The 16,937-nt window shown below is 44.7% G+C and overlaps 1 protein-coding gene across 1 annotated transcript; it reads right to left on the bottom strand.

Annotated features, from left to right (window-relative positions):
* Positions 1-1,698: 1,698 nt before the first annotated feature.
* Positions 1,699-9,608, bottom strand: LOC112887548 (rhodanese-like domain-containing protein 7). The gene is made up of 5 exons (XM_025953739.1): positions 9,193-9,608; positions 3,566-3,817; positions 3,372-3,470; positions 2,969-3,262; positions 1,699-2,552 (listed from the first exon to the last, which is right to left on the bottom strand). Exons 1-5 carry the CDS (start codon positions 9,550-9,552, stop codon positions 2,175-2,177), a joined length of 1,383 nt encoding a protein of 460 aa, XP_025809524.1. The 5' UTR covers positions 9,553-9,608; the 3' UTR covers positions 1,699-2,174.
* Between the last annotated feature and the right edge of the window lie 7,329 nt (positions 9,609-16,937).

The raw sequence follows: 16,937 nt of genomic DNA, 5'->3' as shown, positions 1-16,937 counted from the left end.
TCACGGTTCTCTCTTTAACACCAACGATAGATCTATGATTCTCTAAGTTTAATTTTATAAAAAACAGATCTAGCGTGAGAAGTAAATTAGAAGAAAATTTTTCAGCTTCCAACTCTTAAGTTTATTTTAAAGAATCACTCCATAAAATTAGCATATAATTATTTCTCTCAAAAATACTGTTTGACGGAAAGGTAAGCTCAGACAAGCACCAAAGCACGCAACTCGAACCACTTTCAGAACCTGGAACCAAAGTAATCTCCGGACCCTACTATCTAGCCTGAACCTAAGAGCATCAGCAGTGGTTGAACCGGTTCCTGGGTCCCACGAGTCACATTAGATCAGAATGGTGATTAAAAAAATTACGAGAGCAGACCAACGAGCGATGCATGCAGAATAAAGAAACGCTGCCCACCCAATCAACTGCTTCCACCACAGCTCCTGCTCGCATGTCCAATTTTTAATCGGCGATGAATGACTCTCAAGTATGGAGTCGATTTAGGATTCGTGTTTCTCCAATCGTTGTATCGACCTTTTCAGTACCATGTCGGATGAAGATTCGGTCACTGGGGATGGCCTAAGCTAAACTTCGCCAGGAGTGTAGAAGAGAGGGCCAGCCGGAGCACAAATAGAAGAACATATCGATGAGTTTTACGAGCTCCATTTATTTGTTATGCTCACAACTTTACAAGGTGATCGAGACGAGAAGAAGAACGAACACGGAGACAGCTAGAATACACACACATCATGTAACCTTATTACTTTATTAGCTACTGGAGCTGCATCCTCTGCATGCATATGAATACATCACACGTACAGGTAGCTGAAGGCCGTGTATGTGCAGCAGGTAGCAGCAGTTCAGCTTGTCAGCAGGAATCTAGTTCTAGTTAATTATTTGATTCCTCAGGTGGTTGCTTCTCAAAGAGCGTCTTCTTGATCCAGTCGAAGGGCTGCGCACAACAAAAGATGAGCGAAAAAAACGACACGATGACGAAGAAAACAATAGGAAACAAAAAAAAGAACACTGCCTCCGGTAAACAGAACATGGCAGCAGGGGCTCACCTGGACGAGCCAGATGGCAGTGGCGAGGCCGGCCAGGGTCCAGCCAGCGACGGCGGCGATGCCGGTGCCCTGCGGCCGGCGGTGCGGCGGCAGGGACTTGAACAGGCGGGCAGTGGACGGAACGGCCAGCATCCCTGCAGCGGAAGCGACGCCTGAGTTCACCGTAGCAGAGGCGCAACAGTATAAGTGCACAACAATGGCGGCAACACTTGAAGCTCAGTTCAGAGTTTAGAAGCTTTTTCGTATGGGACATGGGAGTAGTCAAATCTCATCGGTTCCAGACTCGTCTGGACAAATCGAAGATGACTAGATATGAGTGCTTTTCACTCTCTAGAAAAGCTAGAACACGCTAGGCGTCTCTGCGTGGCATGAAACTGTGTCACCAAACCGACGGACATAGCCTTAAGAGTAAACTAAAGACTCTTCCAAAGGCAGGGATACTCGGTGATTCAAGCTTGAAAGTGACGACTGAGCTGGAAGTAAACAAAGGATCAAGGGGGGCAACTTCAAATGAACAGACCTGATTTGGGCACAGCTAATACAGCTCGTCCACAGTTTCACCGGTAAAATATATTCCCTCCATCCTGAAATATAAAACATTATATTTTAGAAACTAATTATTTCCAACCAGTTATAAAATCAGCAAGCAAAATGACAACCAAACAAGATATTAAACAGAGGTACATGTATCTTTTATTCCCTCCCTAATCTATCTTAGAACAGCTAGAATACCTTACATTACATTACAGGATGGACGGAGGGAGGTACAGGACGGAGGGAGTAAAACATAATTTTAGACTTAGTGAACCTCCATTTCGCTCCACAAAAATTACTGCAAGATTGAATACTTTTGAAGCGCATGCAGTATTACAGTTACAATTTACAACAAGATTGTACAGACAGGCACCAGTGCTTCCAAATAAAATTTTGGACCGAATGGATCATAAACGGTGATGCAACTTGTGTCTGGGTAGGTAACTAAGAAATGCCTAGAAGTCCCCCTGCTAATCTGCAGGATTTTCTCATTTTGTCAACAATGCTTCAATCATCAGCAACTCATACGACCTCAGCTGCATAATTATGTCATACCAAAACCTCAGCTGCATAATTCTATGCTAGATTGAGTTGGGCAACTGCTTGGCCTCTGCTGCATCTTTAGCATCATGCCTTTTGGAGCTCCTGCCCTTATCAGGCCCTCCGATGACTCCCCAGGTCTCAAACTGCCGTTGCCGAGCCCTGGCCCTTTCCTTCTCCTCCTCAGACTTCGTTGCAAAGCAGTATGGGCAAGAGACACCATACTCCCATTCAGGAGATTCCATGTCTTCATCGCTAACTGGCTGCTTACATCCATAACAAAGTTTGTGGGTACCTTGGGCCAATCCATGCTCCACCGAGACACGCTTGTCAAACACAAAGCATTCACCCTCCCACAAGCTTTCAGCCTTTGGGATTTCCTCCAGATACTTCAGTATCCCACCTTCCAAATGATAAACCTGGCATGCAACAATTAACGTTACAAAATCTACAAGTAGAATGACAGATTAACAGCAAACAGGCATTCTGACATATCAAGGAGAACTAATATGTCTCGATAAAGGTTAAGGTTGAATATTAAGGTTGATTTACCTCTTACATGATAGTAGAAATGTGAATCATTAGATCCTTCTAAATGTATGATTCAAAAACTGCTCAGATGTAAGTAGGTAAGTGAGAATAGAGCATAGATAATGGTAACATGCACACAAGCTGCAAAATCAACCCTAAGGATGCCCTCATTAATCCGTGGCATAGCAACATGTAATTCAGTCTACATTAGTAAATATTTATGTGTCAAGAGAAGATTGGACAGTAGCATCATGACAATGAAAAAGACAGCAGCACAAAACAGAGGGTAGCCTTTTGGTTTTACCTCTTTAAAGCCCTTGCTGAGAAGAAAGCTAGATGCCTTTTCACATCTGATACCACCAGTGCAGTACATAGCAACTCGTGATAGCTGTTTAGATTTGCTGGCATTGAGGTCTTCTGCTGGTTGACCAACTCCATTATCATTATTTACCCCTGACTCCTGGGTGTCCGATTCAACCAATTCGAATTGATCGTCAACCCAAGTAGGAAATTCTCTGAATGAGTTTGTACATGGATCAATGGCTCTCTTAAACTTTCCAATGCGTATCTCATACATGTTACGCACATCAATAACAACCTGCCCCCACGAATAGTATAAACAATTCATACAAGCGGAACTGAAGTTTCACAATGCAAACATAGGAGATAGGACAATGGAGTATCTGAGGGATAGATGAAACACTTACGGTGTCTGGATCACTTATCAATGCATTCCAGTCTTTCGGCTTAACATATTTTCCAACCATTTTAGTTGGCATCACACCTGGGTCTCCAAATGTCACTATCTGCAAAATGGTCAACAAAGTAGACTAAGCTGGAGTGTTGCACTACTATTTCTGGTTACTCTACTAGCCAATCAAACTGTGTAGGCAAAACTAACCTCCTTTTTCAATTTGACCCGGACATGATCCCATCGGAATGGCGCATCATCCCCAACACCAACAGGAGACTGACTGGTATGTCCATGATGTATGGCCTCATCCTCTGGAGTAACAGGTGACTGGATCATTCTCAATCCGTTTAAGCGGTCATCTTCTTGAATAAAGTTTAAGACTTTATCCACGGCAGACGGGGTCCCACAGATGCTACCATTTATTCCCTCTGGTGCAAGGATAATGCCACCTGATACACGCTGAGCAGAATCAGCCAGCAAACCATGTGAGAGCCCAATTTGTAGAAACGAGATATGATGTGTATACGAGCATCATTGTTCATATTGAGTAACCACATAATACTATAAGGTTACTAATGGTCGAGGTTTACAGGAGCAGAGAATGGGAGTGGTGAAAGGATGGGTGAGAGTGCATGTGCGCGAGAGAAAGGGAGAGGGCGAGAGACAGAGATTAACAAGAAATCCTGAAAGGACAGGAAGTACCCAAATCAAACCTTCCTAATCTCAATAAACTTGCAACCAGCCGGCTCTAACCACACACCAACCTATCCGTGTGCCAGCCCTAGTGTGGGCACCTAGCCCCAAAATCATAGAAATGCCTCAACCCTAAACATAACAAGCTCCCATGTGGCATCAAAAGTGGGCTGACTGTTGAGCTCGTCAGTATCTCGGAACCCCATCAATTCAGAGATACTGACGAGCTCATGACACTGACCATGTCAACGAATTAAAATTTGCCGAATAACCGTGCTTAATCACACCCAAACATTTGGATCTGTGAACCTGCTGGAGCAAGCTCAAGACAGTACACGAGAATAAGTTAAGACACAAGCCCTGCAGAAACTGGGTGTGACCTTGCCTTTGACCACCTTCAGAATGGAGACAGCAAGTCACCATACAAACACACCAATCATACACCCCAAACATTGCCCTTAGGCTGATTGCAAATTTCCAACTAACACCAAGCACCTTGAAAGGCATTAAATATTGTGGATGTGATGGGATGTCAGTAGATGTAAGAGGAAAACCATAGTATCACTAGATGTAGGCTGAAATATACCATGGGTACAGAAGCTCAGCAATATGTGCTTACAAAAGAAACTAAGTCCAGTTAATTTTCTGCAACATGACAATATGGATGACAACACAATCTCATTCAGAACTGAACTCAGTTGCCCATTCCTACTAATATAAGTTTTCATGTAATTCCTAAGAAATTTGTACCTGCTAAGTGGTTGCAGACCCAGGAAGAGCTAAGAATAATCAAATAACCTATCACCTAATGGTTACAAAAATGCTTAACCTTCCTTTAACTATACTCCATTGACCAAAGCAGTAACAGCAAGTGAGGACAAACCTAGCTCTGCATGGTTGTGCATGTCATCAAAAGTTAGAAATGTCAGGTGACGCTCACACTTTAATTGAGCTTTCTTAACTAGGAAAATATGCAGGATAGAATTCCACCAGAGCTCATACCATTGGCAATTGGCATATAAAAAGACAGGAATAACCAAGGGTGCACAACCTCGCTTTTTTTAAGCAATTGAATCGATCATTTCACTTAACAGATTGTTGATCCAGTGCAATTTCGAAGACATCTACCATGCTAATTTATTCGGTCACAGCAGCAAGCCTGTGAATTGCAATGCATTATACATGTATTCAAAGAAACAAGTTTCATTCTAAGATAAAAAAAAGGCAGCTATAAAATTGTTCCGATTTCATGATGGCCCTGTTTGTTTTAGATTGGGGGTGGGGTTTGTTACAGTATGACTTTTTTTGGTTTCGGCTTGCATGCAGACTATAACAACCTACAAGCAGCAACCCACAATCTGCAAACTGAAACAAACAGGCCTTCAGGGAAAATGACACACATTGTACACACACAAGATAACCATCCCATGCTTCAAACAATAAGATTAGACCTGATCTAGAAGAGGATTCAACTATCTTTTTTCTTAAGACACTAGGAGTTAGACATAAAATCCAATGCACTTAAAGTAATCAACTAACCATAAAATTTCTGTCGAAGTATTTGAGACGACACAATGTTGATCTTCATAAGAATTTCCAGCAAGTGTGCATGCACACAAAACCATATGAGATAAGAATCTTACGGGGGCTCCAGCCAATGTTCAAAAAGGTGGTTCTAGGCGGCCACCTAGGCGCAACTAAGCACTAGGCGGAGGGGTACCGCCTCGCCTAGGGGGGTAGGCGGTACCCTAGGCGGCAGCCGGCACGTCGATGACGAGAGGAGGGCGGGAGTAAACGCCGGAGATGGTGCTGCGCCGCCGGAGCGCGCCGTTTGACGGGCCGCCGCGGCTGCCGTAGAAGGGGAGGACGAGCCACAGCCGTAGGAGAGGGAGAGCACGAGCCGCGGCCGCAGGAGAGGGAGAGCACGAGCCGCGGCCGCGGGATTTGCCACCGTGGGGGGGAGAGAGAGAGGGACACGCGCGATGGGAAGTGGAAGGAGCGGCAGCTGTTCAAGAGAAGAGAGAAGGTTTGTTTTTTTCGTTTTGCCCCTTTCCTTTTTTAATAATTATAGATGGAAGGATGGAAGGAGCTGGGAGGAGTGTGCATAAGATGGGCTGGGCTCTTTTGATGGGCCTTTCTTCCAAGTTTAGGTCCACAAATTTCCTATTTCTTACTTTATTTAAGATAATCTAAGGTAATATATGTATGTGTATTAAAATATTAAAACGCCTAGAAAAACGCCTAGGCTCGCCTAGGCTCTAGGCGGTGGTCACCACCTAGATACCGCCTAGCGCTTTTTTGAACATTGGCTCCAGCACCATCTCAAGAATTTTGAGACAAGCTAGAGTTAGCTTCAGTTCATAAACCAAAATAAAATCTTGTCTCATTTGATTTTATGCCCATTCTGCACTTCATGGACAAAATTATGGAGATCCTCGTTGTGTACTGTCAAGCACTCCCAAGAGATATGTTTGGACAGTTGTAAATGCATTGGAGTGTATGTGAAACAATGAAATTCATGGCTTAAGAGAAAAATGGATGAATCACTTCAAGACAAACCCAAATCTTTGTGTGAAATATGAATTTGAAATCTTTCATTAGCACTCACGTAATTTTCCTCACTCACTCAACTGGAATACTACACCATATACTAAACAATGAAACCTGGTTATCTTATACATATATTGCAATTCACAAGCATATTGAGGGCCTGTTTAGATCGCGTGTAAACGCAAAAACGTGTAAACGCAAAATGGCGGCTGTAAACGCAAAAAAGCCGTAAACGCAAAAAAGCCGTAAACGCAAAATTTTTGAAGGAATCTTGCCAATTTGAAGTACTAAATGAAGTCTATTTACAAAACTTTTTGCATGGATGGACTGTAAATCGCGAGACGAATCTAATGAGCCTACTTAATCCATGTTTTGCAACTGTGAGGCTACAGTAACCATCCGCTAATTATTGCTTAATCATGGATTAATTAGCATCATTAGATTCGTCTCGCGATTTACAGCCCATCTGTGCAAAAAGTTTTGTAAATAGACTTCATTTAGTACTTCAAATTGGCAAGATTCCGTCGCAAAAAAATTTTGCGTTTATAGGGCCCAAATGCCAAAAAAATGCACCGGTCCGTTTAGATGCGTAAAGACAAAAACGCTGTAAACGCAAAAAAGTTTTGCCTTTACGTGAGGAACTAAACAGGCCCTGATTTGTCCAAAACAGCATACATGCATGATAATACCACCAATCATCCCCATGATTATGTTGATGAATGTCATTCCAATGGATATCAGAAATGACCAATTCAGTGCTAAAACAAACTAACTTCTTACCCCATGTGCATCCTTGGATCCATGAATTCACTACTTCGAATGTTGATTTGAACTAAACTAGAAAAATTCCGTGGCACAGATTTTTCCAGCCAAGATACATTTAAACTGAATTGACCGAGTGGGCCAAGTTGGTAGAATCTAACTTAACTTATTGTTGATCAATAGAAATTTTGAAAAGATCTACTATGCTGGTTTAGAGACTTACCTTAAATTGCAATATGTGTAGTCAAAGAAAATGGTTTCCATTTCTAAGATAAAAAGAGGCTGCTGTAAACTCGTATTATCAATCCAATTTCAAGTTTAAGAGAAAGTAATACACTTGTTATTCACAGGCAAGATCTCCATCTCATGCTTCACACAGCAAGAATAGACCTGATCCATAAGAGGGTCCCAACTATTTTTTTTCCTTAAATCATGAGGAAGACATAGAATCTAATGCACTTAAAGTAACCACAAAATTCATGTTGGAGTATTTGAGATTACACAACATTGATCTTCATAAGAATTTGCAGCAAATGTAGCATGGACAGAAAATCAATTGAGATAAGACTATTAACGTGACCACATATCCTCACGAATATTTTGAGGCAAAGCTATCTTTAGCTGTAGTTCACAAGACTAAATTAAACTCTAATCTCATTTGATTTTGAGTTCATTGTACACTTATGGACAAAAATATGGAGATCCTTGTTGTGTACTCTCAAACACTCCAAGAAAAATATTTGTGTAGTTCTAAACACATTGGATTCTTTGTAATGTAATGAAGTCGATGACTTAAGAGAAAAGTGGACAAATACTCTTCTAGACAGGTCAAATCTATGTGTGAAGCATGAAACTAAGATATTGGATTTGCGCGTGCATCATTTTTCCTAAACACCCAACTGGAATGATATTGCATCATACTTACTTATTGTCTAAATAATGAAACCTGTTTATCTTATACATATATTGCGATTCACAAGCATAATGATTTGACCCAAATCTGCAAACAAGCATGATACCACCACACTTCACCATGACAATGTTCATGTATTAAGTATTCCAATATTGCAATTCATTGAGTTAAATGATCAATTCAGTGCTAAAACAAGATAACTTCCTACCATGACTTGACTTCTTCAAAATGTCAAATATTTGCACTAAAGTGAAACATTCTATCCTGCAGATTTTTCTAGTCAAGACAGAGTTGAACTGTATTTTCAACAAAGCTGAAGTCACAGCTATTTCTTGGACCAAGTTGGTCAATAATGGGTCATGTTGGTCAGGCACAGTTCTGGACCTACAAAAGCCATCTCTCTTTAAAGTTTAAACAACCCTTTCCCCAGTCCTCTCCTCCCTCTCATTCCCCTCTCATTCATGTTGGTCTAGCTCCCTTTGAATTTTGAAACATCATATTTTAGTTGCTTAAATTCTATACCAATGCAAAGGAAGAAGCGTACTTGAGCTCGTCTGATGTGGAGTGTGGTCCAACAAGTTCTATCCCTAAAATGAACAAATGGGCAGTGCTCACAGTTAGGACTGTGGTTCATCACCATCACATTCCTCAAACCAAACACCCTACTGGCAGAATAGCAGTCAATTTCTCAAAGCTCAATACAAACAAAATCTTTACGAGTATAAGGTTATTGCGGTAGCGCTACTGAAGAAGTGTCTGAATGCTACTCTGCTGGCCTTTATTACTTATCAGTGTTACTCTTACTCACGTCCGCCCTAAGTTTCAGAAATTTCAACATTACAGGAATACTTCAACATGCATCCAACATATCACAGGAAACAATATCCAGACGCGACCGAGATCTCTATTCACTCACCAGCTCCTCGCAGAGCTCCTTGAGGGGCCGCCGGAATGCAGCATGGTCGGGGAAATCAGCGAACCGGTAGAACGAGACGACCACCAGCGCGGGGGCCTCGCCATCCACGCCCCCGTCCCCCACGGCCACCGCGAAGTGCCTGCCCAGCAGGGCGAGCGGGGCCGTGCGCTCCTCCTGCGGCATGTGGCCGAAGCGGCGGCGCGGGATGAGTGATCCTGGGGCGGAGGGGTTGTGCGTCGGAGAGCGGACCGGGAGGACGAGCCGGTGGACGGCGACACTTGCCGCGGCCGTGGCGGCGCGGCGGGTGGCGGCGGCCGCGATTTTGGAGAGGGCGGCGGCGAGCGGTGGAGATGGCAGCATCTGCTCTTCGTGTGGGGGACGAACATAAGTAGATGGATTAACCTAATGTAGTGGTGTCCTGGCGTCGTTTATCTGCCCTGTTGGGCCTGGGACTCTAGGTAGGTTGGGCTCATATACAGTTTGATGCGGGAGGAAGTCTTGCATGTTAGCATGTGGGATCACGCTGGATGGCAATCTTAGCCCACATGACCCACAAGCTACCCACGTGGAGCTACGTTAATATTGAGACAGTAAATCGAATTGTGTTGTTAGTTAATAGGAGGCATCAGGAAGGAGAATGGAAATTGCTCAAACAGTGAAGCGATGTGGAAAGAACTAGGTGTCGGTCACGAAAACGTTAATAAGAAGTGAGGACCTGATTGAAACATAAAAAGTGATTGATTGTAATCTTAGGGCAAAGAGCAGTACTCTTATATTAGTATCATCTTCCCTTTCTTCTTTTTATTTAACTGCTTGGAATCTCCTGACTTACGTGAGCACTATTTTCTCACTACCTGCTTGAGGAAGACATCAAAGACCTTGTCATGGCAATGAAGGCAGTAAGCTTGATGCTTCTTTCCCAACGAAAATGGAAAGGGTTGTATCACATCGAGATGTCCATTCGTTTTCGGCCCAAATGAGATGGGGAATTAGTCACCTCTATCTCTTCATTTTATGAAAGAAATCCGTTGGGTATTTTAACGATCACAGAAAAATCTGCAAGCGTACACGTATTGTTGTACCTTTCACCAGTATTTCAGGGTACCGTATCCACTGAGGAATATGTGTATATTTTCTAAGGTTTAGGTTCGTCTAAGGATACCACTCTAGTTAGAGGAAAAGGGGTAGAGAGGATTCCTAAGGCTTAGAGCTAAAGATAAGATAGAACTGTCCTAATTGTTTATTTCGAGCTACTGATTCTCTTGGATAAGACCAGATTTGCTCCAATAATACGGCACTGGGATATACCCGAACGGGAAGGGTTATGTTGGACGGACAACGCTGTCACCATCTGCCGCCTACCTCGTCTAACCATATGATATATCACAACCAACAGGTAAAGTAAAGTCTAGGCACCACGTCTATACTGTCTTTTACTAACTCTAGGCTTAGCTTTAGACTAGAGCACCCACTAAACTAGTGAACTATTGATACATTAAACAAACAACTAAGTAACTAGAACTATTACTTAACTTAAGAAGCTAAAGTACAAAAGAAATTACGAACATTTACTTTGATTGATAAGCATCCGATGAGGTACAAGCCGCAGAAGAAGAGTGCCAACAAATCCGGCACTTCCCTGACTTCCCCTCACTTTCTTCCTATTTTCTAACACCGCTTAGGCAACACTACACCCCTAGAATGAGCCTGGAGCTCGTGTATGAATTTGAGAGAGCAAGAGAGAGCAATGTGAATGTCTATCTCATTTAGGAGCTCCTCCTCTCATATTTATAGCTTTGTCCAGGGGTGCTATGGCCGGAAAAACAGCAGGAGCCTCCTTAAACCAACGTTGAGGACCAATAGGGAGGTGCCATGTGCAAGGAGTAAGTCGTTGGTTGCAAACCTGGTTCGGCTGAACAAGTAGTTCGGCTGACCTAGCCAGGCAACCAACCGACCTCAGCCTTTGCTGAGTGACTGGTAGGTGGGCCCTCTGATCCATAGTTGGTGTTTTGACGATGTTCTAAGTCGGTTGCATGCCCTAGTGGGCCCTTTGATCCATGTGAGGCTGAACGACGCGTTCTGATTTGTCGATGCTTTTGCACCTTGACCTTGCTTGCTCTTTTCATGCATTTTCAGTCCAAATGCACCTGTTGTCGGTGTTTTACCGCCACGTCCACCGAGGGATACCCCCCAAGGTGGTGAGTTTGTAGGTAGGGTGTCACCGAGATCAGGAACTCGAAGGTGCAAAGGAACATAAGGTTTTAGACAGGTTCGGGCCGCTGAGAGCGTAATACCCTACGTCCTGTGTGGTTTGTATTGCCTTTGATGATGATTGTCCCCGAGGGGATCTCTATCTACCCTTATATAGTCTGGAGGGACAGGTTTACATGGAAGTCCTAGTCGGGTACAAGCCCAGGAGTCCTATTCGAGTACTTCTAGGGCAGTTTCCTACCGTATCCGACTAGTTTCACTACTGTACGAGTAATCCTACTGCATTACGAGTAGTTACAATAGATGTAGAGCGTGGGCCATATCCCATCCCGTATCATAGGAGAAGTGTGCCACGTGGATAGTCCCGTATGCCCGGGTCTGATATCTGCACACATATTTAGACCAGCACTTGTGGAATTCGTTAGATAAACACCCTGTACTAGTGTTGGTTTGTGCTATTGTTCCATTTTTATGTAGGATTTGACGCACAAAATTGGTCTGAAGCACTAGAGATCTCTAATCCCATTTGCTCCCCTAGCTTTCGTCTCTCGTCGCTGTTATCGCCGTAACTCAGGCGGGCAGAAAGGTGGGCCGAGAAGCAAGATGGGCTCGAAAGGTAATCATAGTGGGCTTACGAATCGGCCCCTGTGCGGGTGTTTGAGGCCAGGGTTGGCCATGTATCTAGATAGGCATATGTGTTTAAATAGTTTAGATAGAGATAGCCAAGATTCATGTCGTGTTTAGTTAGGATTGGTTAGGGAAGGCAAGTCTCCGGACTATAAATATGTACCCTGGATTATGAATCAAGGAATCAATCAATCATTCACCAACAATTCTCGGTGCATCGCCACCCCTGTTCTAGGATTTCTCGGGTAAGTGCCGTGCGGCCCCGATCGCGCCCTGCATGATTGTGGGGGCATCGTCCCTGGTTATCCATCTTTTGTGTTTCTCGTTCTGAAGCATTGTTGATGGCGAGTAGCACTAGTTATCTTAACGTTTATAGAGTAGCATCGGCTCTTCCATGCTTTAATCGTGCACCGCTTGTTATCTGTAAACGTTCAATTGTCATTGTGCCCGATCTCGGGTGTAAGGGCAGTACCTCACTCTGTTTTTGTTTAGTAGATCCAATCTGTTATGGTTAGTCTTTGTTCATCGATGATTTAGTTTAATATCTGCATGATTAGGCCCTTCAAACGGGTTGAATGTTCCGGCAGTATGTTTGGTGTTTTATAACAGCTTAAAAAGGGATTGTTCCGGCAATCAGCTTTCAGTTGGTTTTTAGGCCTTTGTTTAGGTTGTTATTTCGTTACCTTCCGTATCTGTTAGGCTCAATTACATGTAGGATGTTCCGGTTATGTAGTGAAAGCTTTAACCATTGTAGATTGGATTAGCTTAATGGTTACAGAGCAAGATTTATGTTACCATCGGATATATTTGCCTTGTTTATAGATTCGATCTGGTTCTGAATACAATCGGCTCTTTATAGCCGATATAGGGAATCACCCGGTGAGCCGATCACGGCTCAGACTAATATTTATATGTGTCTGTGCATGCAGGAAATAAACATATAACACCTTCCTGATCAGGTACAAGGTGAGGTGGCACGCCTAGCAACCCAGACACCAAGACGTGTGCCGGATCTCGGGCCGTTGACCGAGGAACCGGGGCCCACCAGCAGTCCTAGGAGCCTCCCGGCTCCTCGTGTTGCCTGTCACTACTCACCGGTAGGTTTCGACCGACAACACATTCTGGCACTCCTGATGGGACCATCTTCATCAACTTCATCGACTTCCGCTGACGGGATGACGAGAGATGATCCGATCATGTACAAGGAGCTGCCTGCTGAACACAAGCAGAAATACGACAAGATCAAGGCTCTCTTCGAAGCCGATCTCATCGGCTCTTTCGAGAAGACCCGCCATCACGGCGTTAGGTGGAAGGGATTTTCACCCGAAGGCGCTCTTGATGGCGTAGATCTGTCCACCCCTTCAGAAGATCGTACTAGAGCTCTATGTCAGGAAGTAAACTACGTGGTGGCCCACTCACTGCACCGACACTCCGAGATCTTGGTAAATGTTTTCGAGCATGTTGCGCTGTGCGTGGTCCAGGAAATCATGAAGCATCAATACTCTCCAACGGGACCTACCTTGGGGAGTTATAAGGGAGAATTGCCATTCCAGGCTAGGCCACCACTGCCTTATGCGCTCACGGCTTCGGAGTCACACGGCTCCCCGGCCTATGTTGTCTACAAGGTGGGAGGTGATCCTGTGGATCACCAATTCTTCAGCGAGCCGCCCAAGGAGATCTTGCATGGGTATATGTGTGCTTATATACCGCATAGCAATAATCCGGTACACTCAGTGCAGAGGGCGGCTGGAGGAGTTTCCGGGGCAGTTGCTGACAAACAAGCGTGGCTAGCTGCCTATGCCATCGAGCCGAGTCACGATAGTGCGCACCCAGCCCCAAAAGCGCAGACGGTAGATGAGATCAGTGCCATCCTAAGAGATCAATTTGGCATTCTACCAAAGAGGAGGGCGATCGACTATACTAAGCCGTATCCTAGTGACTATGATTTAATTCCCCTACCGCCTAAGTATCAGCTTCCTGAGTTCACCAAATTCAGTGGAGCGGAAGGATCTAGCTTCATCGAGCATGTGAGCCGATACTTAGTGCAACTTGGGATGATCTCGGTGTCGGATCCCTTGCGAGTGAGATTTTTCTCGCAGTCTCTCACAGGGCCGGCTTTTGGATGGTACACATCATTAGGCCCTGATTCGATCCGCACCTGGAAGCAGCTGGAGGAGCAATTTCATATTCAGTATCACTCGAAAACTGCAGAGGCAGGAATTGCTGACTTGGCACAAGTACGCCAGAAGCATGGGGAAACCGTGGCGGAGTATATCCAACGCTTCAGAGAAGTGAAGAACCGATGTTACTCGACCCGTATTTCAGAGAAGGAGGCAATCGAGTTGGCATCCTTGGGATTACTAAAGCTGATCAGGGATCTGGCTTTCCAATTGGAGTTCAACTCTTTGGCGCACTTGTGAAAAAGTTAACGACATATGAGCAACGCCACCCAGAGCTATACCAAGATAAGTTCAAGTGTCAAGTGACATTGATCGACATAGAAGACGCTGAAGACTCTGGGGATGATCAGGAAGTAGCAGTTGCAAAATGGACTCGGGGGCCAAATCCCGTGTCCTGTAAGTGGGTGAAACAGCAAGGGCATGGAAAGGTTTTGACTTCGACATGAGCAAAGTTGAACAGATATTTGATCTGTTATTGAAGGAAAAACAGTTGAAGTTACCTGAAGGTTGCAAGCCTCCTACGGCACAGGAGCTGCAGGGGAGATCATATTGCAAGTGGCATCACTCTTTCACTTACAACACGAGCGACTGCAAGGAACTCCATCGGTAGATCCAATCGGCTATTGAGCAAGGCCAATTGATCTTGGGCCAAACTGCCATGAAGGTCGACACCCAGCTCTTCTCGAGTGTGAACATGGTGGAAGGCTATGACCGGTCTGTGAGGCAGCAATTAAATTTCGCAGTTGGCATTAACATGACAGGGCTTGCACCACGCTGCCAAACCAAGAATGAAGAGGCCAATCCTTGCGATCGGCCCCAAAAAGGAGAAAAGGGATATATCACAGAAGAACAAATAAGGCATGTCAGGAATCAGCGGCCAGCTTCTTCCGATCTCCTCAAGAAGTACGAGTACCAGTACCAGCAGCGTCTACAGCGTGAGTCAGAGGAGGAAGAGTATGAATGCCATACTGGAAAAAGTTTGAAGAAGCAGGAAGAAACGCGTGATCATTGTCATTGCCCGTTCTTCAAGTATTGTTGGGATTTTCTGGCATGAGCCAATTGCCTACTACCAAGGATTGCCCGGAGTGCGGATCCCGGAAGCGAGATGTAGAGGGGGTCTCGGTTTTCTGGCATTTAGGACCTGTGCCGTCCTAGCAAGAACAGATTCAACCGCCACGAAGAAGAGTGGACTTCAAAGAAGAAGAGGATAAGTATCACCGTCCGTGGTGGTGCCCTGATGGACTTAACCATTCCCAGAAACGCAGGGTTCAGCGGTTGCATAGCCTAGAGGAAGCTGAGGCTAGATGTCTTAAGACACTAAGGAAGGCGCGCTCGGATTTGGCGGACAAAGTCCACTACACGTAGAAAAGGGAGTCGCGCCTTCCCAGGAAGGAGTGGCGACCGATATCAACAAGAGCCGATGCGAAGACATCGACTGATATGCATATGGTGTTTGTGCTCCCTGCGAAGTTCCACGCTCGAGGCCGTGAGGAGTTATCGGTGGCCCAGCTTGACTTGGGGCCGCGGCCAGTAATATTTGAGAAGCCACAAGCAAAGAACTACAAGCATTTGAAGGCTTTATATCTCAAGGGTTACATAAACGGCCAGCCCGTCAACAAGATGTTGGTTGACACAGGAGCGGTAGTTAACATAATGCCATACTCAGTGCTGTGCCGCTTGGGGCGGTCCGCTGGAGATCTGATCAAAACCAACGTCACGCTAAGCGACTTCACGGCCAAACTTCAGAGGCACAAGGCATCCTTAGTGTGGATCTGACCGTTGGAAACAAGACTATTCCGACCTCTTTCTTCATCATCAACAGCAAGAGCACATATAATGTCTTACTTGGCAGGGATTGGATCCATGCCAACTGCTGCATCCCTTCCACAATGCATCAATGTCTAATTCAGTGGGATGGAGATGAGGTAGAGGTGGTTCATGCAGATGACTCGATCAAGATCTCACATGCTGCCATGAGCATCTGGGACGCGGAAGACCAAGAGCCGATCTCGGGGATCAGTTTAGAAGGCTGCGACTGCATTGAGGCTACAAAAAATGGGGTGAGGATGGTTTTATCCACTGACCTTACGGAATAGATGAGTCACAAAGAACGGGCTACTCTGACGCACTTGGTAAGGCCGATCCCCGCGATCGGCCCCAAAAAATAAAATGTAAACCTTTGATGTCAAGTGTTTTACATGATCATAGCAGTTACAGGGAGGCCCGCTTTAGCAGCCGGCTATACTTCTATTGTAAAGTTTCAAAGAACAATAAAGGATATAAAGCGGCTGATCTCAACGATCGGCCAAAATTCTTTTTATTATGTTCTTTTTCCATCTGCAGTGTTGATTTAACAGATGATGGAAAATTAGGATACGGGTTTATATCAGCTGATGAGCTTGAAGAAGTGGATATTGGTCCTGGGGATAAGCCACAACCAACATTTGTCAGCAAAAAGTTACGCTCGTGTTTACGAGAGCTTCATGATAGCTTTGCTAAAGGAGTACGCAGATTGCTTCGCCTGGGATTATACGGAGATGCTTGGGTTAGACAGGAGTATAGTCGAGCATCGGCTCCCTCTCAAGAATGGATTTCGGCCATTTCAGCAGCGAGCGTGACAAATGAAGGCTGAAGTCCTGGTGGAGGTTAAGAAGGAAGTGGAGAAAATGCTAGAAGTAGGATTTATCAGGTCTTGCAGGTATGCCGAGTGGATTTCAAGGATCGTAC

The sequence above is a fragment of the Panicum hallii genome, chromosome 3, assembly GCF_002211085.1.
Source record: "Panicum hallii strain FIL2 chromosome 3, PHallii_v3.1, whole genome shotgun sequence".
Lineage (NCBI taxonomy): Eukaryota > Viridiplantae > Streptophyta > Magnoliopsida > Poales > Poaceae > Panicum > Panicum hallii.
Note: the sequence above shows the minus strand (reverse complement) of the source record. Positions and strands in the feature narration are given on the sequence as shown.